The 22,310-nt window shown below is 40.5% G+C and overlaps 1 protein-coding gene across 9 annotated transcripts in view; it reads left to right on the top strand.

The window, feature by feature from the left end:
- The window catches only part of brd8a (bromodomain containing 8a), a 69,812-nt gene that overhangs the window by 40,075 nt on the left and 7,427 nt on the right, over positions 1 to 22,310 (top strand). For 8 of the 9 annotated variants that reach the window (XM_086000712.1, XM_086000718.1, XM_086000717.1 and 5 more), the window contains 7 exons: positions 3,387 to 3,579; positions 4,729 to 4,775; positions 6,220 to 6,437; positions 7,125 to 7,217; positions 12,042 to 12,110; positions 15,042 to 15,219; positions 19,724 to 19,828. In XM_086000712.1, coding sequence (XP_085856838.1) covers positions 3,387 to 3,579; positions 4,729 to 4,775; positions 6,220 to 6,437; positions 7,125 to 7,217; positions 12,042 to 12,110; positions 15,042 to 15,219; positions 19,724 to 19,828 — 903 coding nt within the window. The remainder of the gene's footprint in view (positions 1 to 3,386; positions 3,580 to 4,728; positions 4,776 to 6,219; positions 6,438 to 7,124; positions 7,218 to 12,041; positions 12,111 to 15,041; positions 15,220 to 19,723; positions 19,829 to 22,310) is intronic. The other variant, XM_086000716.1, reaches the window with a different exon arrangement.

Here is a 22,310-nt window from a genome sequence, read left to right as displayed (position 1 = left end):
TCTCAGTCCTAAATGGCTGACCCCTTATTCTGAGACTGTGACCCCTGGTTCTAGACTCCCCAGCTAGGGGAGACATCTACCCTGTCGAGCCTTGTAAGAATTTTGTATGTTTCAATGAGACCACCTCTCATTCTTCTAAACTCTAGAGAATATAGGCCTAGTCTACTCAATCTCTCCTCATAAGACAATCCACCCATCCCAGGAACCAGTCTGGTGAACCTTCATTGCACTCCCTCTATGGCATGTATATCCTTCCTTAGGTAAGGAGACCAAAACTGTACATAATACTCTGTGTGGTCCCATCAGGGCCCTATATAATTGCATTAAGACATCTTTACTCTTATACTCAAATCCTCTTGTAATAAAGGCCAACAAACCATTTGCTTAATAACAGAAAATGCTGGAAAAACTCAGCAGGCCAGGCAACATCTGTGGAGAGAGAAATAGAGTCAATGTTTCAGGTCGAAACCCTTTGTCAAGAAACCATTTGCTTTCCTAATTGCTTGCTGTACCTGCATGTTAACTTACAATGATTCGTGTATAAGGGCACCCAGGTCCCTCTGAAACCAACATTTCCCATTAAAAAATACTCTGCTTTTCTGTTTTTCCTACCAAAGTGGATAACTTCACATCTCTCCACATTATATTCCATTTGCCATGTTCTTGCCCACTCACTTAGCCTGTCTATATCCCCTTGAAGCCTCCTTGTATCCTCCTCACAACTTACATTCCCACCCAGCTTTGTATCATCAGCAAACTTGGATATAATACTTTTGGTCCCCACATCCAAATCATTGATGTAGATTGAGAATAGCTGAGGCCCAAGCACTGATCCTTGCGGTACCCCACTAGTTACAACATGCCAACTCGAAAATGACCCGTTTATTTCTACTCTCTGTTTTCTGTCCGTTAACCAATCCTCAATCCATGCTAGTATATTACCCCCAATTTTATGAGCTGTAATTTTGTTTAATAACCTTATCAAATGCCTTCTGAAAATCCAAATGCACCACATCCACTGGTTCCCCCTTATCTATTCTGCTAGTTACAACCTCAAAAAATTCCAACAGATTTGTCAAACATGATTTCCCTTTCATAAATCCGTATTGACTCTGCCCAATCCTGTTATTATTTTCTAAGTGCCCTCTTACCACATCCTTAATAATAGGTTCTAGCATTTTCCCTACTACTGATGTCAGGCTGACTGGTCTATAGTTCCCTGTTTTCTCTCTCCCTCCTTTCTTAAATAGTGGGGTTATATTTGCTACCTTCCAATCAGCGGGAACTGTTCTAGAATATAGAATTTTGGAAAATGACAACCAGTGCAGCCACTATCTCTGTAGCCAACTCTTTTAAAACCTTAGGATGCAGGCCATCGGGTCCAGGGGATTTATCGGCTTTCAGTCTCATTAATTTCTCCAGTACTACTTTTTTACTAATATCTTTCAGTTCCTCATTCTCGCTAGACCCTTGGTTGTCTACTATTTCCAAGAAGTTTTTTACGTTGTCTTCCGTGAAGACTGACACACAGTATTTGTTTAATTTCTCTGCCATTTCCTTATTCCCCATTATAATTTCTCCTGTCTCAGCCTGTATGGACCCACATTTACTTAGGCTAATCTTTTCCTTTTTACATACCTATAGAAGCTTTTACGGTCTGTTTTTATGTCTCTCGCTAGTTTACTCTCATTCTATTTTCCCTTTCTTCATCAATTTCTTGGTCTTCCTTTGCTGAATTCTAAAATCCTCACAATCCTCAGGCTTGCTACTCTTTTTGGCAGCATTATAAGCCCTCTCCCTTTGATCGAATACTATCTTTAACTTCTCTTGTTAGCTGCGGGTGGACCACTTTTCCTGTGGAGTTTTTGTGCCTTTTAAGGAATGTATATTTGTTGTAAATTATATATTAATTCTTTAAATGCTAGCCATTGCTTGTCCACTGTCATACCTTTTAATGTAGTTTCCCAATCTACCTTTAGCCAACTTGCCCCTCATACCTACGTAGTTTGCTTTGTTTAGATTTAAGACCCTTGTTTTAGATTTAACTAAGTCACTTTCAAACTCTATAAAATTCTATCATATTATGGTCACTCTTCCCTAAAGGCCCCTTTACTACAAGGTTATTAATTAAACCTTTCTCGTGGAACAATACCAGATCTAAAATAGCCTGTTCCCTAGTTCGTTAGTCAACATACTGATGTAGAAAACTATCTTGCAAACATTCCATGAATTCATCCTCCACACCATTACTGCAAATTTGGTTTGCCCAGTCTATATGTAGATTAAAGTCCCCCATGATTACTGTATTACCCTTGTTACATGCTCCTCTAATTCCCTGATTTATACTCTGCCCTACATTACAACTACTGTTTGGGGGGCCTACAAACAACTCCCACCAAAGTTTTCTGCCCCTTGCTGTTTCTTAAAAATGGGAATGCTGCGAGTTTTTTATTTAAAGAACTAGGGTCAGAGTTTCTTCTCCAACAAAATTATTAACTTTATTGGCCCGGATTTTCCGGGGCCTACGGGTTGTAAAGGCCTGCTTTTACCAGCGTAAGAGTTTAAATGAGCATAAAAATAATTTTTAAAAATTATTTAAACATTAAAAAAAGCTGTAAAATAAGTTCAGGTTATTTTAAGCCCCCTTAAAACATTTAAATGTATTTTTCAAACAATTACATTTTTGTTTTAAATATTTAATTAAATTGTATTTTTATATATTTTAAATATGTAATTTTTAAAATTTATTTATTTGTTATGTAAATGTATGTTTTATGTGATTTCCCCATTCATGCTTATGGGAATTCCGTACGAAAATGGAATCTCCATAAGCATGAATGGAGATCCCCTTTTATTGGTTGGGCCGACCCACGTGATCCCAGGTGCGCTTGCGAACTGCATGCGCCCCTGGGATACGTGGGCCTTTACCCGGGCATTCCCATAGAGGCCCAGGAGTGCGAGTCTCTGTGGATCCTGAGGGAGAAGGTAGACGTGGACTTTATTTGCAGATCAGAGGCATTTCCCCGCGGGAACCCTCTGACAGCAAATTCAGGCCCTATATCTTTTTTAATATAGTTAAGAGAACCTTTTGCGGATTCCAGTACCATTTCTTTATCAAAATCTGAAATGTAACCATAGTGCAGATTTGTTCTGTTTATTCCGCGACTGCTACACATTAAGTAATGCTTTGTGCATTTTTGAAATTCTTGTGTAATCTTTAAAAAAAAATTCTCATGTCTTAGTAGACACTTGATTAAAAACTACTAGTTTTGGGAAAGAGAAAGTGCAAGATATGTGGTTGAGCTTAACCTTTAGAAATACATTCTGAAAATACATGCTGCTTGCATTGGTCCATTTTTGTGAAGGTTTGTTACTGTCATTTTTAGGCACTCGGAGTGGAACATTCTTTGCCTAGGAGCACCATGCGAAGTAAAAGCACATCTGAGGAAGCAGCACATCCCTTGCCCCGGAGCACTGCACGAAGCAAAAGTACCTCTGAGGAAATTGGACAACTGTCTCCCAGGAGCACAACACAGAGCAAAAGTAGCTCTGATGAAGTGGGACAACCTGAAATTGTAGGTCAGTGGAATGGGAAGTGAGTGGGACTCATTTGTCATAGAAGATGGCTGGTGAAACACCCAACAAGATTTAGCACATTCAAATTTCTTCCCCAGTTTTAAAGATATTTAAGTAATAAATTCCTTAAAATCTTTGATGAATTTTCTTTTTCTTTCCCCATTCTTTATCTTTCATTTGCTCCCTGTCCTCCTCTCTGAGTCATTGATTTATCATTAGCGTATGATTCCAGTGTGCCTGTCTCCCTCTAGTACTTTGTGCAAGTGACTGTTCTTTATGTGTGCACCTAGATAGAGTCTGTTCAACCACAAGAGCATCACAGCCAAATTTGAATCTGTCCTCAACCAACTTTCACACTTCCAGCAACGATCAGGAGTAGGAACCTTTGCTGAGTTTTCCTGATGGAGCTGAATCTGCATAGACCAGGGTTCAATCTTGGCGCTGCCTGATCTCAGCCGAGCCATTTTTTTCTTTATGTGCCCTCTTGTGCAACTCATTCACTATTCAAGAGAATGGGTTGGTGACACTCTCTGACTTTTTTTTCCCCATCATGGGCAACATTCCCTATAAGCTGCACCGCTCTCTACCAGTCCCGCACAGCTCTCTCTGAACCGGCTTTTGCAACGTTAAGAAACTGTGAATGGGCCGCACACCCAAAAAAAATTACAGGCAGCATTGATCATGGGACTTTTTTCCTCTGTGGAAAAGCATCTGGCCTCTGCACAATATTACAGCCCTACAGTGCTGGCGAAATTGGGGACTGACCGCGTGAGTATCTTCAGGTGCAAGCCAGTGTCCTCCATTTCTGTGGCATTGTGTGTTGGAAAACCAACCTCATTTACCAAAGAACCACTCAAGTAATTTGCAAAATCTACTATAGCAAATATATTTGGTATTGCTTTCAAATGGTTTTTATAAGTAAATTTTCGCTGCGTTGGGCTGGAGGATTTATATAGTGGGTGGGGGAAGAGTCATCGTTGTGCTATTTTACTGTGTGATTACATTTTTTACTGAGCCAGATAGTGGATGGCGATAATCTTTCTGTCTGATGAAAGATGTTCAAATATTAATTTTATATATACTGGAAATGAATAATGATTCAGCAATAACATTAAAATTAATGCCAGACTCCTTTTTGTTTTCAACCTTCAGAAGCCTCAAAGGAAGAGACTGGGGTTGTTGTAAAGGGCCAAATCAAGGTACTGTACATTTGAGATTGTTTCAGTCTACTGTGATTGGGGCTGTCAGTGAGTCAGTATCAGTTTAGTAAGGTTTGTACCTGTTGTGATAGAGTCTGTCTTTATCAAATGATATTATAACGTTGCTAAACTTGAATGCCATTTCCTTGATAGTTGAATTAGATTCTTTTTGTTCCTCTGCTGGCATAATACACCACCAAATTTCACGGATGGACAAGATTATTCTTTTAGTTTATTTTAAAAGAAAGTTTAATAACATCTGAATAATACTAACAGTTTAAAAACAGTAAAACTGATTAGTTCAGAAAAATAGATAGTAATGATTTTTAATAAAGTATGAATACCCAATGCTTTGTATTATAAGAATATCTAACTATTGATCTAAAGAGAGGACAATTTGGTTATGGTGTGGAGAATTTCTCTTTTTAAACATAAACAACCATCTCCGCAATGCAGTGTTTTGGGGCATGAATGTACTGCATTCACCCTTGAGAGTTTCTGATGTTATTTGTCGCCCCCAAGAAGAGTGATGAGCGGAAACTATTCACATGCACTAGTGGCAGAAAATATTAGGGCAATCAATCAACTATTTAGCTCTTGAAAAACTCAGCAGGCCAGGCAGCATCCGTGGAGAGCGAAACAGAGTTAACGTTTCAGGTTGATGACCCTTCGTCATCGACCTGAAACGTTAACTCTGTTTCTCTCTCCACGGATGCTGCCTGGCCTGCTGAGTTTTTCCAGCGTTTTCTGTTGTTATTTCGGATTTCCAGCATCCGCAGTATTTTGCTATCGTATTTAGCTCCTGTGTTATTTCATAGTGGCCTGTTTAAAAGCAGTATAAATAGTCGCCTAAGAACCAGTTGTTTTCTCCACCAACACTCACAGCAAGAGTTAGTCTTTTTCAGGTCTGACTGAGTAGCCATTTTTTATCTGCTCTGATAGCAGATCACAGATTAATGTGTCTGGAGATGAGCTGCTTTCCAGTGTAGTAATCCATATACCTCCTTAGTGGCATCAAGTTCAAAATATGTATTGTAGCCTCAAAATTACTGATGGCGATATCAGTGGATGAGGGCTTAACACATTCTTAAAACGTTCTTCTGTCTTTTTTGACCAGCATCAATCCATTTAAAACAAACGGGTTAATGTTTGTGTTAAAAGTGTACAGATGATTGTCATGTAAACACGTTACGTGTTCTGCTAATATCGTTAACAATTTCCAGATTTATGTGTGTCCTAAAATCAAAGTTGCAAAGGACATTCAAAATTTAGAGTTTAAGTTTGGTGGGGGTCGGTGGAGGAGGAGGAGGGGAAGTGTATGCGGCATGCACTTAGACAATGTGTTGTAGTAGTAACAATAATGAGTATTGCGTTAACAGACAAGTCATCACACTGGCAAGCTTGTGTCCTGTATGTTATATGATGGGTATGATGTGGTTCACAGCTGCAAGAGGTGCTTGTTCCCAAAGAGGAGGATGGAGCCAGTGAAGCTGCCAGTGTGGATGAGGCCAGGGATGAGGAACCAAATGAGGTCTATATGTCAGAAACTGACAACGAGCCACCGGTCAGTGAAAGTGATGATGGATTCAGCATCCACAATGCACATTTGCAGTCTTCAGTTCTTGCTGAATCAATACCCAGCAGCCCTGCTTCCTCTCAGTTGTAAGTTTGCAAGCTGTTTTGTTTCAACCCTTGGTAGAGGGGGTCATATGATATTCATGTAGCTTAGTGTGATCACACCAATATTTGCTTAGCCCTGCACTGTAGAACTTTGGGCACAACCCAGCCCCCTGTACTTCACTCAGTGTACACTGACACAGTTTTAATCAGTGCCCAAGCATGGGATAGGTTTTATTTAAAGGCACAAATCACCTTGTAAAAATCCTAATTGTTTTCCAATTAGTCACCTGTTTTTATAGAAACAGCTGACTTTCATCCATTTTTACACTTTGCTCGGGTTCATTAAGAAATTACTATTTTATTGTCGGGGCGGGGGGGGGAATAACTTGGTGCACTTGCACATACAGTATTGTAGGGAAAACACAATTGTTTTGGCAGGAAAAAGTGCCAGTATTCTTGGCAGCATTTAAAAAAATGTTTATGATGGAACTGAAAGAAACTAAATCGTTTATTTTAGCATCTTGGTTGCATATTAATATAATAGTACTGCTTTGGAAAAATAACTGGTACAGATAAAAAGAAAAGAAAATCATTTTGAATAGAGCAAATATAATGCTGCTTTTGTGCAGGTAATGATAAAGGATATAATACCTTAATAGCTGCCTGTGTACTATTACATTACTGCAACCTAATTTAGTAACCTAATTTAGTTTACCCTTTTTTCTTTAGTTCAGTTTGTAGTGAAGATCAGGAAGCCATTCAAGCTCAGAAAATCTGGAAGAAGGCTATTATGCTGGTATGGAGAGCAGCTGCCAATCACAGGTTAGTGCCATTCTACAATAACTTGTCTTTTTTAGAGGGAGGGGGCTAGTCCATTTGCCAGCACTTGCAAGCAGCAACATTAACAATGCATTTAAAATCTGTTAGCGAAGAAGGCTAACAACAGCAAGACCGTGCGTTTTATATAATACCTTTAATGGAGCAAATGGCATTAATTTGATCATTTACCCTCGAGGATGACTAGTATAGAGGATGGAGGCTGCATTACTGGGTGACCTTCTGATGTTAGGATTTAGGGCACATTGAGTAAAGAGAGTCATACTGGGGTGTGAGTCCTGGAGTTTGGGAGAAATGTGGGGTTTGGCTCACTGGTGGATTCCTATGGTCTTTTCAGCAGCAAAGGAAGGGGTAGGACTCGGGCTTTGCAACATTGGTTTGTAAGTTTAAAAGCAACCTCCACAAACCCTTGGCCTGGATTTTGCACTGGTAATGACGGTGAAACTGTCAGCGTTTGTCGTCATTATCCCTCTGAAACTGTCTGTAACTTCAGGATTTAGCACAAGCGCAGATAAATGTGGAAATCCTGAAGTTGTGGTCAGTCATTTCCTGCTCTGCCACAGGCTACGCTATGGAACTCCCCAGAGCTGGCAACCAATGAAATCACTTAAACTGACAAAAAGTCCCCTTTTCTGCTCTTAGTATCGCTTTTAAAAACCCCATAAAAAGTTAAGCCTTGTTGAAAGAGGTGAAAATGGGTTTTTAACGGCGTATTGACTGCTGAACAACCGTTCTGGCCCTGTCAAACTAATTTTATATTTGTGGAATGTCAAATTTCTCCATTATAAAAACTACTAGACTTTATATAAAAAAAAAAAATTAAGTTTGTTCATGATATTTCAGCTTCTACCTTAACCCCATGTGTATGTTCCAATCCTTATTTTGCTCTCTCAAATGTTTAAGAATGATAAAAGCTGCTTTTTATTTCCTGGTTTGCTGTCTGTTAATTCGTCAATGTGATTGGCTGCTTAGACAGCTTGATTACATCACTGCTGCTGTATGCTGGAGATTCCCTATAGACAGCGCTACAATCAAATTAACGTGGAGAAAGTAAAGTGTTCACCACAGAAGATCGCGAGATCTTTGTGGGCAGCTTTCTTTGAGGTCAGTGGTGATTGCTGTCGCTTCGCCGCTGACCGCAAATTCCGGGCCTTTTGAGTTCACTATTTTGTAATTGGTTCCTGGATGTGTGTTTGTCTTTTTTACCCCCCTTTTCTCTTTTTTTCTCTCGCACTCTCACACAACTGTCACTAATTAAAAAGCTTTTTTTTTATAACCATCTACAAAGCACGGGAGTTCATGATCAGGTTTCCTGATTGCCTGAGAAGCTTTCAAATTCAATTCATTTGTTTTTCTATTTTAAAGCAAGAAAAATAATTCAAATTCGGTTGAGGTAGAACACAACGTCTCTTTTCTCTCTCTCTCACACTCAAACCTAGATACACTTTCTAAAGTAAAAATGAACAGGTTTTAATGAAAATTTGAGTTAAAAACCAGCTCAAATTTACTGTTCAGTTTGTATTCAAATTATTTTAAATGCACATTAAATACTGTTGAAATTACATGATCTCCATTCAAATATTGTTATACACAGATGCAAAATTTAACTTTTCCATCAAGAAAAATAAAGAATAAAATAGTTACAGTTTGAACAGAAAAAAGATGTAACCTGCACATTGTTATGTTTGAAGTAGGGTTCTTTATTTTCTCTCAGTAATAAATACACTTTTCTTTCAGAAAAACACTAAGTTTTCTTGAATAAAGCTTTTAAAATTTGCCCTCTGTTTATTTTTTTCTTCAATAATTTGGTCAAACAACTTAACATATTATTAGAGAAGTATTGTATGATTTGGACTAACTAAATGCTACTCCAGGAAAATTGTGCATAGTGCAGGTGTTGAATTTGCAGGATCTTTGTTCAACTAACAGAGTTACAGCTCTGGGGAAAAATCTCAAGTCCAAGCCCAGGTTTCTGGGAAAGGCTAAAGCCATCAACTAAAAATGTTAATGAAGGTATTAAAAGAAACAAAAGACAATTCGTTGGGTAAATTTAATCATGTTATTGTGAAATATGTTTTAAAAATTTGTTTAAATCCTTATTTTGGACATTAGAAATGTCAGTTACTGAGTAAAATGGTGGATGAATTTCTTCAAAAAGCATTTTGAGTCATTTAATTGATTCACTCAACTTTTCTTTCTTTTTTATATATTGGTAGGTTTTTCTGACTGGTCCGGATTGGTTATTTTCATAAGTCCTTCGTAGTTTTTCATTGGCTGGTTTTCCAGCTGCTTTCCTTGCTTTTGACTCTTAAGTTCCCCATCTTTTTTTGTTCCAATTTGCTGCTATTTTACTTTGAGCTTGTCGGAAAAGTGTCAAAGTGTGGCAAACAGGACGTGTGCATTAGATGCAAGACTTTAACATATGATTCATTATGATCACATTTTCTAAATGGTTTTGTTTAAGTAGAGATTGGACTCTTGATTGCTCTTTCTGGGTCTCAGATGGACAACTGCTGTTAACTTTTTTTTTCTTGTAGTTTGTAACCGTAATCTAAATTCTTCAGTTACTGTAGATTACAATTTTGAACCATCTACTATGTTTTGTTTGAGACATTTTTTGGTGGTTGTTTTGTATTGGTTATGCCTGTCAGCACATTTAATAGATGAATGCTGAGCACAGAACAATACAGGAAACTCTCGATTTACCGGCACCTAAATAACCGGAAATCTTTGTTAACCGGCAAAATTCAGGAGTAGGTTCAGGTAAGTTTTACTTCATATTATTGGCCGTTCCTGGATTTGTGGCTGTGTAATCGTGGTTCCTGCACTTGTTGCTAAGCAACAGGGATGCTTGGTCTGTGGCTGGGGTTCCTGCAGCTGTTGCTAAGCAACAGGGAAGCCTGGATTTGTTGTTGTGTACGGAGCTCTCGTACCTTTTAACTATACCTCTCTAATATTTTGGTTCTGCCTTCACAAAGGAGGACACAAATAACCTCCCAGAGATGTCGGGGAACATAGGATTTTATGAAAGGGAGCAACTGAAAGAAATCAGTATTTGTAGGGAAATGGTGTTAGGGAAATTGATGGGATTGAAGGCTGATAAATCCCATGGGCCTGATAATCTACATCCTAGGATACTTAAGGAAGTGGCCCTAGAAATAGGCGATGCTTTGCTGATCATCTTCCAGCATTCGATGGAATCTGGAACAGTACCCATGGATTGGAGGGTAGCTAATGTTACCCCACTATTCAAAAAAGGTGGTAGAGAGAAAACGGGGAATTACAGACCGGTAAGCCTGACATCGGTAGTGGGGAAAATGCTAGAGTCCATTATAAAAGATGTAATAGCAGAGCACTTGGAAAACAGTGACAGGATTGGACAAAGTCAGCATGGATTTACAAAAGGTAAATCGTGCTTGACTAATTTACTGGAATTTTTTGAGGATGTAACTGGTAAAATAGATAAGGGAGAACCAGTGGATGTGGTGTATTTGGACTTTCAGAAGGCTTTCGATAAGGTCCCGCATAAGAGATTAGCGTGTAAAGTTAAAGCACATGGGATTGGGGGCAAGGTATTGACTTGGATAGAGAACTGGTTGGCAGGCAGAAAGCAAAGAGTTGGAATAAATGGGTCTTTTTCCGAGTGGCAGGCAGTGACTAGTGGGGTACCGCAGGGATCGGTCCTTGGGCCCCAGCTATTCACACTATATATTAATGATCTAGACAAGGGAACTAGATGTAATATCTCCAAATTTGCAGACGACACAAAGCTGGGTGGGCGTGTGTGCTGTGAGGAGGATGCCGAGGAAACTCCAGGATGATTTGGACAGGTTGGGTGATTGGGCAAAAGCATGGCAGATGCAATATAACGTGGAAAAATGCGAGGTTATCCACTTTGGTGGCAAACAGGAAGGCAGATTATTATCTGAATGGCAATAGATTGGGAGAAGGGGAAGTGCAACGAGACCTGGGTGTCCTTGTGCACCAGTCGCTGAAGGTAAGCATGCAGGTGCAGCAGGCGGTTAAGAAGGCAAATGGCATGTTGGCCTTCGTAGCGAGAGGGTTTGAGTACAGGAACAAGGATGTCTTGCTGCAGTTATACAGGGCCTTGGTGAGACCACAGCTTGAGTATTGTGTGCAGTTTTGGTCGCCTTATCTGAGGAAGGATGTCCTTGCCATGGAAGGAGTGCAGCGAAGATTCACCAGGCTGATACCTGGGATGGCAGGAATGACGTATGAGGAGAGATTGGGTCGATTGGGCTTGTACTCGCTGGAGTTTAGAAGAATGAGAGGGGATCTCATTGATACTTATAAAATTCTGACAGGACTGGACAGACTAGATGCTGGAAGGATGTTCCCGATGGTCGGGGAGTCCAGAACCAGGGGTCACAGTCTAAGGATAAGGGGTAGGCCATTTAGGACAGAAATGAGGAGGAATTTCTTCACCCAGAGTAGTGAACCTGTGGAATTCTCTACCACAGAAGGCAGTAGAGGCCAATACATTAAATATATTCAAGAAGGAGTTGGATATATTTCTTAAGGCTAAAGGGATCAAACGGTATGGGGAGAAAGCAGGGACCGGGTACTGAATTTGGATGATCAGCCATGATCGCATTGAATGGCGGAGCAGGCTCGAGGGGCCGAATGGCCTACTCCTGCAGCTCCTATCTTCTATGTTTCTATGTAATCCGGACTTTTTGATAAACTGGCAACACGCCGGTCCCGTCTGTGCCGGATAAAGAGTTTCCTGTATTGATGTTTTGCAACATTTACTGTCACTGTTTCTAACCTGTATTCTTCCTTTTTCAGATATGCTAATGTATTCCTTCAGCCAGTGACCGATGATATTGCCCCAGGATATCATAGCATTGTACACAGGTCAGCTTTTTGGATAAACAATGCAAATTCTTAATAGTTTTGGAAGTTTTAGAGAGGGAATTTTGTCAGCAGGGCTCCCTTTAAAATGCATAGAATTGTTTACTTTAAAACGCTTTTCAACTTGCCCAAGTTGTTTTGTGTAATATTTTTGTTCAGCGTTATTGACCCAGAATTTGCGGTCCGTGGCAAAGCAAAGGCATTTGCCGCTTGCATCTCTGGCGAGAGGTTTGCCTTTTTCGATGTGCAAGTGATTTCAGTGCAAGATAATGGGGATCCCCTAGCTGTCTAATTAACCAGTCACAATGCAGAAACCTCACAGACAGGGAACCAGGAAGTGAAGAAGTTGCTTTTATTCAGACTTTTAAAAAATGTTAGAGAGTAAAACAAAGACCGGGGCTCTCACAAGGGGAAAAGATAAACCTGAAATAAATAAATATGAACAAACTTTTAAAAGAAAAGATATCTTTATTTTAATTTTGATCATAATGGAGAAATTCAACACTGTATAAAATTAAAATTAGTTTTTCAGGGCCATAATGTTTGTTTAGCAGTCAATCCGCTGTTAAAGCCCCAGTTACACCTAATCCAACAAGGCCTAACTTTTAATGGAGTATTTAACATTTCAATGGTATTACTGTGGAAAAGCTCAGGTTTTCGTCAGTTTCACAGATTTCACCGCCTACGCTGATTGTCAGCTATTGGGTGGGATGTCGGGAGAGGTCCACAGTGCAGCCAGTGTCGGAGCAGTGAATGACTGACCACAACTTCAGGATTTCCGCGTTTAGATGCGCATGTGCTACATCCTGAAGTTCTAGTCCGTTTCAAAGGGGTAGTAACAGCGAACGCTGTTATTACCCACCACATGAGCCAGTATTAATGATACCAGAGGAGCTGGTTTGAAAGAGTTACTAAGTCTGACTAATTGGCGCACAAAGATTTCTGTAATACGAAAATACTTGAATTACCCTGAGTTATTTGTGGTATGTCTACTGATGGTATTACTATAGCTCTTTTTAGCTGTTGGCTTAATGATAATCAATACTCATTTTATTCACCATCCTTTTCAAGGGTATATACAAAGAAAAGTGTATTTGTAAAAGGAATCCTGATGCTAATATTATCAACCAAAAAGTTAGATTGTGATGAAAATCTCTCTAAATTTGTTCTAACATAATCGTATTTTGTATAAAAGTATTTCGGTCTTGTAAGCATATTTGTTAACTTACACTGCAAAATATATATCAAGGTTCCATGAAAGGTAATGGTTTGGTCATTGCTATTAATTTATTTGAAAAAATATAGCCCCAGGCATTTAACCTGCACAGTAATGCCTAGGTTACAGAGCCATTTGGCTAAATTACAGAGGCATCAGGAAAACAGTCAAAACATGTACAGTGTGTAGAAAATTTGCACTGTATAAATATATACCAGTACCTAAGGATAATGATTTGTAAGGTGGTGCAACATACTTCGAGTACCAGTATGCAACATATTTGAGTACTAGGATGCAGGTTTATTTGCAAAACCCTTCACTGCAGAGTTTCCAGTCTTCGCTTTGTTGCTCTGGGGAGGTGCTGAATGAAAGCTTGGAGCTGCAAATGAGTGAGCAAGTGATATGCTCAGGGGTCTCTTGATGCAATAGTGTACATGAAACAGCCCAGGTTAATGCTCCCTTTCATTGTGAAGATGTACCTTGTTGCCATCAGTTAATATGGCTATAATTGGGGGATTAGCTGATGCAGTGGGTTAGCATACGATCCTTTTGATTCGAGTTCAGCCCAGCCTGATTGGATGAAAGTTGTCTCTCTCCTGATCTGAAGAGTTCTATGTGAAATTGCCTTTCTTATCCTCAACCTAATTCTATGTGTAACCCAATTCCATGTAAAATTGGAAAAAGTTTTCACTGCATCGCATTAAGAATGCTTCATGTGTCCCCTAAAGCTGCTTAATGCCAACATTGGTATTATAAAAAGTGTAGTGTTCCATTTGTCAGCATTTGCATCCCTTACCTTGGTGAGCTTAAAATTTAATTAAAAAAAATCATTAAAGGGATGGGTAATAAATGCTGACCTTGCCAACGACGCCCACATCCCAGGAACGAATAAAAAAAATATCAGTGGGTTTGATTCTCAACCCCATGCCAATTGACAACTCAGTAAATAACAAAATACTGTGCACAGAATTGGTATGGTGTGCACTTCACATCTATGCACATGAGTATTTTGGGGGGTTGATGAGGAGGCTGGTATAATGCAGAGACCACTGGAACAACGTAGAGGAAGGGAAGGCAGATTTTAACCAGTGGCCACTTTTATGAGCCTGAACTTCTCAAATGCTGTTGAATAAGTGATTTTTTTTTCGAATAATAAGACGTGTTACTGAAATATCCATTGCAGTGATGCTATATCTAGTATGGGAGGGTGCATAAAATGGTGAATGGTTCAAAGATTTTGAAATATTCTTGAGTTGCTGTTTTAGCTTTGCATCAGTATGTCCATGAAGAGTAAAGTTACAAAACTAAGGAGGATCTCGGTAGATATGTGTAATTGGCCCCTGCCATGTTTTATGTGCTAATCAGCTAGGCCCTTTCTTGACAATTGGGCAGCAGTGCATCAGGATGAGCTGAGTATTGTGTGCAAAGCTATTGATAATCAAGAACCATGGGAATGTAACATCAAGATGCATCATAACATTGGATGTCTGCAGGAGCCACAGAATTACAGGGAAAATAATCTGCACCATCTAATGGAATATAGCGATCAGAATTATTAGAAAATGCAATGTTATATATGTACAGTCAAGTTTTTGTTGGTTGTAGTGGAAAAGATAGCCATTAAATAACATTACCAGGAAATTATTACTTTGGAAAGTGGTAATGGTAGAGGAGAAAGGTACTTGTACTGACTACGGTGTTTCATGTCATCTTTTCAGGCCAATGGATTTATCTACAATTAAGAAAAATATTGAGACTGGTTCAATTCGCTCAACAGCAGAGTTTCAGCGGGACATAATGCTGATGTTCCAGAATGCAGTGATGTATAATAGCTCTGACCATGATGTGTATCACATGGCATTAGAAATGCAACGAGATGTCTTGGAACAAATTCAGGTAGTACATCCACAACTATTAATATTTCATTAATTAAAAGATAGTGTCTGGACTAACCCTTGTAAAAAATAATATCCTTTTGTTGTGGTGAATATGTCAAGTTATAAACGGGGGGGCGGTGTGAGTGGGTGGTTGCTGAGGGGGGTGTGGTCATATGGGGCTCGATTTTAATAGCCCTGAGGAGACCGGTCTGTTGGGAAAATCGGGAAAAATGGCTTCAGTCACACAACCTGCCTCCATCCCACCCCCACCCGATTTTCCTGAGTGTCTGTTTAACTGCTCCTAAACTGAACCATCTCCAACCGGTGGGACAGGTAGTTAAGGCAGTTAACAACCTGTTAACTGCCTTGCTAATCCTATTTTCATAGTGATTTCCCATTTTCCTGTTACTGCCTCCTGTTTCCCAACTAGTCAGAAACAGGCCAGGTTCAAGGAGACGAGTTGCTGGAGGACATGATTTGAATGCATTGGTGGAGCGCTTTAAAAGCGCCACTGAAACATGGCTGACATTCAAATGCAACAACTTTGTTGTTGTAGGTATGGGATAAGATTTTGCTCATCTACTGACCGTCTGACTGTTCAAGCTGACGCCCATCTGCAGTGTCATGAATTCAGGCCATTTCAACTGTGCGCTTGCAAGATTGTTACCTCAAATGAAACCTCTGGCAAGGGGATGGGAAACATTTATGCCCTCTCATCCTGGTCCTCCTAATCGGGGAGTAGCAACCGCATGGCTCACCACATAGATCTTCCTGGGAAGAGGAGTAGGAGGAGGACGAGGGGAGCCTTGCATGTCCTGTTGTGACCAATGCAACATCCCTCCAGTTCACTGCTGCCCGTCAACCAGTGCATGCACACTACCATAAGCTTACTCTTCGACCATAGGTGGCCACCATATGGCTCTGGAGTTGCAGGCGACACTTGTCCAACGTTATACTTCATCTCTGCTCGACCCTCTTATTTCCTATCAGTTTTACCATCAGCATTACAAATGTAAGTTGCCCTGAGCCCTCAATGCGCTTTTGCCATTTCCCAGAACGCATCGGCCATACAATCAACTGTTTGACATCATTTATCTTTAACATGTCAAAATATACCAACAACAGTCTGGAAAAAAAGAAACATCCAAGTGAGTCCCCTTGTGACTATAGGTGCTTAATCTTTCTCTTGCGCATACTTCTACGTGGTGCTTCCCCTGTAGCTTCAGCAGATGTAGAGGCACCTTGCTGACTAGGATGCTGCGCCTACTTCGATGCCTTTGGCGGGCGTCCTCTGGGTTTGGGAGCCTGGGGGGGGCTCTTCAACAGTCTGCTCTTCCTGCGGCTGTGCAGGGGCTGAAACGGCCACCTCAATTGTCTCTGCAAAGTGGGTCTCTGACCGAGGGCTCCGTAGTGGCATGGTCGTGCGAGTGCTTTGATAGGAGCCCACACTTCCTTCTGTCCAGCCAACAACATCCCTCTCATGGGTCAGCCGCAACTCCGTGCTGGCAAGTAGCAGGAGAGCACCTTGCTTTATTTCAGGGGGGCCATGAGGACCCGTATCTGCACTGGCAGTCCTCCTCAAAAGGACGTCCATGAAGCTCTGGTCTCTCTGCTCAATAGCTGCCCATTGCTTCTCCAGAGAAGTCATTCTATTCTGAACAGTCACCATGTTTTCCTGACTCTGGTGACTTATTTCCTCCATGGCCGTAGCCATCCTTTCCACTGAGGTAGCCATCCTTTCTATGGAGGTTGCCATCCTATCCATGGTGGTGCGTTCATGTGCCATTGCCTCCACCACAGCAGTGCTGACGTTAGAGATGGACTCCTCCATTCTCTCCACACTCGCACTAACCCTGGAGGCAAACCCTTCCAGAGACACCTGCATTTGCTCCTGTATTTCACGAACCGCTCTTTTTCTGGATGGCCCCAGAGGCACAGTGTCTGCATGCAGCTCAGCAGAGCTAGGAGTGTCCTGTGACCTCCAAGGAGGACTCTCCGCTGCTGTTGCTGTCTCCACCATCTGCTGATGCTCACTTGTGCGCTGTGGTAGACCAGGTGGCAACACTACTCTAACTCACGATGACCCCACCGAGGTGTGCGTTGCTCGCTGGTGCTGGGTGCGCTGAGTCCTGGTGACGCTGGTCCCTCAGCGGCTTCAGGTTCCTCTGAGGAGATGACCGAGCCTTCGTCCTGGATTGTGGGGAGGGGGGAGCTCGATGGTCCTGTGGGAGAGTAAAGGCTTGAATTGGACATCTGATACTGATGTAGCTGACGCATCCTTTTGAGCAGATGATACAAAGCAAGTCTCTATGAACATCATATTGCATTGCTTTCTGAGAGGGATGAAAATCTTTATGTCACCAGCTTCCTCCAGTGTGCCCATCTCTCCATCGCCCACTTCCAGATCCTCGCCACCTCAAACAGTCTCGTTTTCTGCCTCCCCAGCAATGGTCAATGTTGCAAGGGTAGCTGTTCCTCCTCCAGTCAGTGCTCTCTCCTTATTGTGGGCTATCTTTTCCTGCAAGGAGGGACACAAGCGGAGTTTCAACCACAGTGATGGAGTGAGTGTGATTAATCCCTACCATAGAAGCTTTGATTGAGACGAAGATGGGGTAAGGTGCCAAGAGGAAGGTTGCTCCCTGTGAGTTGTTAGTTGTTGTCACTGCATGACAGTGGGAGCGAGTCTAAAGGGTGCATAGGCAGGATGCTGAAGTGAGAGATGGATGGATAGGAAAGGGTGCAAGGGAATTAAGAGTAAGGTGGGATGTGAAGGAGGAGGCTTACAAAACAGAGTGCAGGTGATAAGAGAAAGGAAGCAGAGTGAAGGCAAGTGAGATGGGATACTCACTTTTGATGTTCTCACAAGATCATTAAACCTTTTGCGGCACTGGATCCATGAACGTGCATAATTGCACCTTGCGCTCACCTCCTGAGCAATGCAGAGCCAGGCTGCCTTGGTCTGCTGAGGAGGCTTCCTCCGGCCATCAGGAGGGAAGAGAATCTCCCTGCGCCCTCTGACAGCATCGACAAGAACTTGGAGGGACTCATCATTAAATCGAGGAGCTGCCTTGCCTCCTGGAAGAAGTCATAGCTTTGAAAAGAAGTGCAAGAATCCACAATGGAAAGACTCAGGCTGGAAGGCAGCTTTAAAAGCGGCTGCTATTGTGACATCATCAGAGGCGGCCAGCCGACCTGATCCTACTTATTGGATCGGCCAGCGCGCCTCCATGAAATTAACAAGGTACTTTAATAAAAATCGCAACTCTGCAGCTGTTCCCGCTGGAAGCGGCTCTTGAACCCGCCCACCACACAACTCAACTCCAACCCGCCTCGGGAATTAAAATCAAGCCCACGGAGTCTGATTTTACTTTGTAACCTCAGTTAGGTCCAGGTCTTAACTCTCTTATTCCTAAACTGTGCACCTTAAATTTCTATGATAGCAATGTCACAGTTCATCCTCTTTACAATTGGGATCAGTCCGGTTGCATTTTGCAGCCACTGCATTGTTTGTATATGTTTTTGGTGGTGTGATCAGAACTGAACACTGTTCTTTAAGTGTGGTTTCAGCGGTGCATTGTAGACCCTCCTTTTAATCTGCAGGACACTTGTAATGTCGTGACCTAGCTATACCAATGATGTCCAACATATTTAGCCACTAGCCAGATGTGGCTAATTGGAAATCCAGATGGGGATAATTGCATTTCTAATTAGTAAATAAAAAATAAGTAATAGACATCATTGTTGGGTATCTGAACCTAATACTCATATTCGCACGGCTTATGTATATGCAGTTCAACCTTTTTGTGTGTTGGTAAAATAGTAAGATGAAAAGCAGTGTGAACGAGTGGTTTTTGATCATTGAGAGTGCTTTACTTCCTTGGTTACTGAACGGTGGTAGATATTTGTTGAGTAAATATGCGCATGTGAACAACATTTACCTGTATAGTGAGTGTATGCAAGGCATTTTCTTCTAAAATTAGCGCACGTGGCTAAAACGGTATCGCCATAGCCACACCTATGGCTAATCAGCAATTTCTATTGGATGACACTGAGCTATACAGCTCAGCATTCTATTTGCTGTTTTACTTGCTTCACTACAGTGAAAGTAATAAGTCAGCTGTCACTCCAAGGTCCCTTTGAATCTCCCTCTGCTAATCCAATCTGATGCAGTTTACCCCTGTGATGTACATTTTGGCCACTATGCAACATTTATATGGATAAAATGTATTTGTTTAGCCAATTTCATAACCTATTTAAATCCTCTGCTACATCCTATAATCTCCATTTAACTATTTAGGTGGCAAATCTATACTTTTGGTATAATTTCCAAACAATCCCTTATTGTCTAATTGTGGACTAGGTACGGAGGGAGGGCAAGAAGTCCAAAAATCCCTTGCCCTCCTCCAATTTGGAAAAATAGCCTTAAATGATGAGAGAAATACAACATATGCCTCATGAACCTGTTGCTCTTGTTTAGGACTAGCTTTATTTTCTGATTTTTTTTTTTCCTGCCATTCTTTTAGCAGTTCCTAGCCACGCAGTTAATAATGCAAACATCAGAGTCTGGAATCAGTGCTAAGAGCCTGCGTGGACGTGAGTCAACACGAAAACAGGATGCTGCAGAGAAGGTCAGTGCATGTCTGTAAAAAAAAAAGAAAAAGTGTTTTATGGGGAGCTGGAACTAAGACTTCTCTATTAGTTTGGTGTGTTAAACAGCAAAACCTGTGTTAAAAATAATTGGCTATTAAATGGCAGACATTGCAATAAATTAATTATTTAGATTTGACCTTTACTAGGAAATCCCCTGACATCAATTACAAGCTGTAAACTGATCAGCTTGTAAAGGTAACCCTGGTTTGGAATTAAAGCTTGCCCTTATTCTTTTTTATATATGGGGGAGAAATCAAATATAACTTACTGCTCCAGTGAACTATTTTACATTTATCCAACACGGTTTTGACTTCTGGCTTCAGTACTATATTGGAATGAACTTGGCATTCCCTGTCAAAACACATCCTCTAACATGAGTGACTATTTGTTCCCACATGCGGCATTCTGATGTAGCTTACAAAATGATCTGACTCTTAGAACTATCTCAAAACCCTACTGAAATACATGGACTGACATCTGGAAATATTAAATCTTAGAAAACTTGGATCTTGCATGTTCTTAAACCCTGATTTTCATTGCTGTTGAACAAGCACAACAAAATGACTGTGGCTCTCTGAGTAATATGTCACCTCTGGTAGTTCACAGATGAATGGAATAATATTCTTTATAAATTAGGTAATGTCCCAAGCTACATTTTTATCATGCCGGTAAATGTAGCATATATAACTTGGAATTCTATTTACTCAGTGAAAGGTGGTATTTAACTTCTAAATTGGCAACACTTCCAGGGAAATTCCTGTCTCCCTAGGTTAATTTGTTTTGCTTGTTTTCAGCTCATGAAATATGACTCTGAATATATTACTAATAATACAATCTTAAAGCTACTGAAATACTAGGAATAGCTTTATTACTGTAATATTAATCCAGTTCTAAAATAAATGATAGTTTTAACAAGCTTTATTTCTGCTTGCCCTCTTGTAACTGTGTTCCTCCTATTTTCTCCTTTCTATTTTTTACTTCAATTTTACTTGTTTCTACCTAATCTAAGCTAGCTTATCTTTACTAATCTTTTTCCCCTAACAAAAAAATGAAGTTTAAAAACATTAACTTATCTGCTTTGGAAACAGTTGCGTTTTCATTGGCTGAATACTGGTTTTAACGGCCAGTTTTCCAGTAATTAAAAGTCCAGAATTTTCAAATTGACCTGATCACTTCTGTGATGCTACAGGGTCAGTCTTTGAGGTATTTTTAAGAGTTATCAGGAAGAGAAGTATTGCAGGAGTGTGTTTGGTGACAGTTCAGTAAAGCTCAGCAGCACCCAGATGAGTAAACCAATCTGCTATACTCGAAAGGTTGATCTTGCAATGTTCCTATCTGTTTTTATTAAGTATTGAAGTTGACCAGATGGGACTGGTGTCAGAAATGCCCCAAACCATTGTCTATATTGCACTTGCTGTTAATTACATATACAAATGTGATTGTAACTTACTTTTAAAAATCTAATATTCTTAGCATATTTTAATTTAGAAAATCAGCTCCAAAAATTACACTTTCTTCATTTACAAGTTAGTGGGTGTAGCAGTAGGTGGTTGGTAATGGTGAACCTGCTGCAGGATTCCTAGAGTAACAGTAATTCAGATAAATACTTTGGTATGAGAATTGAAAGAAGGAGGAATCTTTGAGAAATAACTTTTATGAACTAACATAAGTTAATCCTTTTCCTCCCCACATACCATGTTGGTGTGGCACTGAGCTATATGGATCAGAAAGTTCCCAGGTTCAGTTTTTGATCTGTTTTTAAGTTACACCAGGTCAGCTAGGATTACATTGGGGTGCTACAATTGGTCTTCCTATCACTGAGCTAAGGAAGCGGGTGGGGGAAATGGGGCCTGTTTGTCAATCACCTTCAGCTGATCGTGCTGAAAGTAGAATTCTAGATGTGAGATGAGGATAGCGTCAGGTTCAGCTGTGATGAACCCGCTGTGAAAATGTTTGCTAGCACTCACTGGCTGACACCAACTGTTGCCACCTGGACAAGATACCATTTATGAAATCACAACGCAGCATTAGGGCAGAGTACGAAAGTGATGGTGAGAAAAACTAGCACAACATTTTTGGGAGGGTAAAATAAGATCAAAGAACAATTTAAATGTAAGTAAAAACTGGAAAAGCAGTTGAATGTTGTAATTAACATTGTAGATTAAAAGTTTAGATTTTTTGCTGGGGATCAGAGGAAGAAATAGTGGCAAATGTAAACTTTAATCAGCCAAAGCTGGTAAGATTTTAAAAGAAGCCTATTCCTTTTAGAAGTCCTTTACATTTCCTGGGTCTACCACGCCAGCAGCTCTTAATTAAAAAAAATTCCCCTGTTGACATTTTAAACTACTAGTAAAATACTAGCATAAAACATTATTTCATCCATACTTCCATTTTGAGTGATCTCTTTCAGGGACTGATGTTGAGAGAGTAGTAGATTTTGGCTCATGACCTGTCATTGTA

This window comes from Somniosus microcephalus, chromosome 11 (assembly GCF_052327205.1).
Source record: "Somniosus microcephalus isolate GS21.2 chromosome 11, FLI_Smic_1.0, whole genome shotgun sequence".
NCBI lineage: Eukaryota > Metazoa > Chordata > Chondrichthyes > Squaliformes > Somniosidae > Somniosus > Somniosus microcephalus.
Note: the sequence above shows the minus strand (reverse complement) of the source record. Positions and strands in the feature narration are given on the sequence as shown.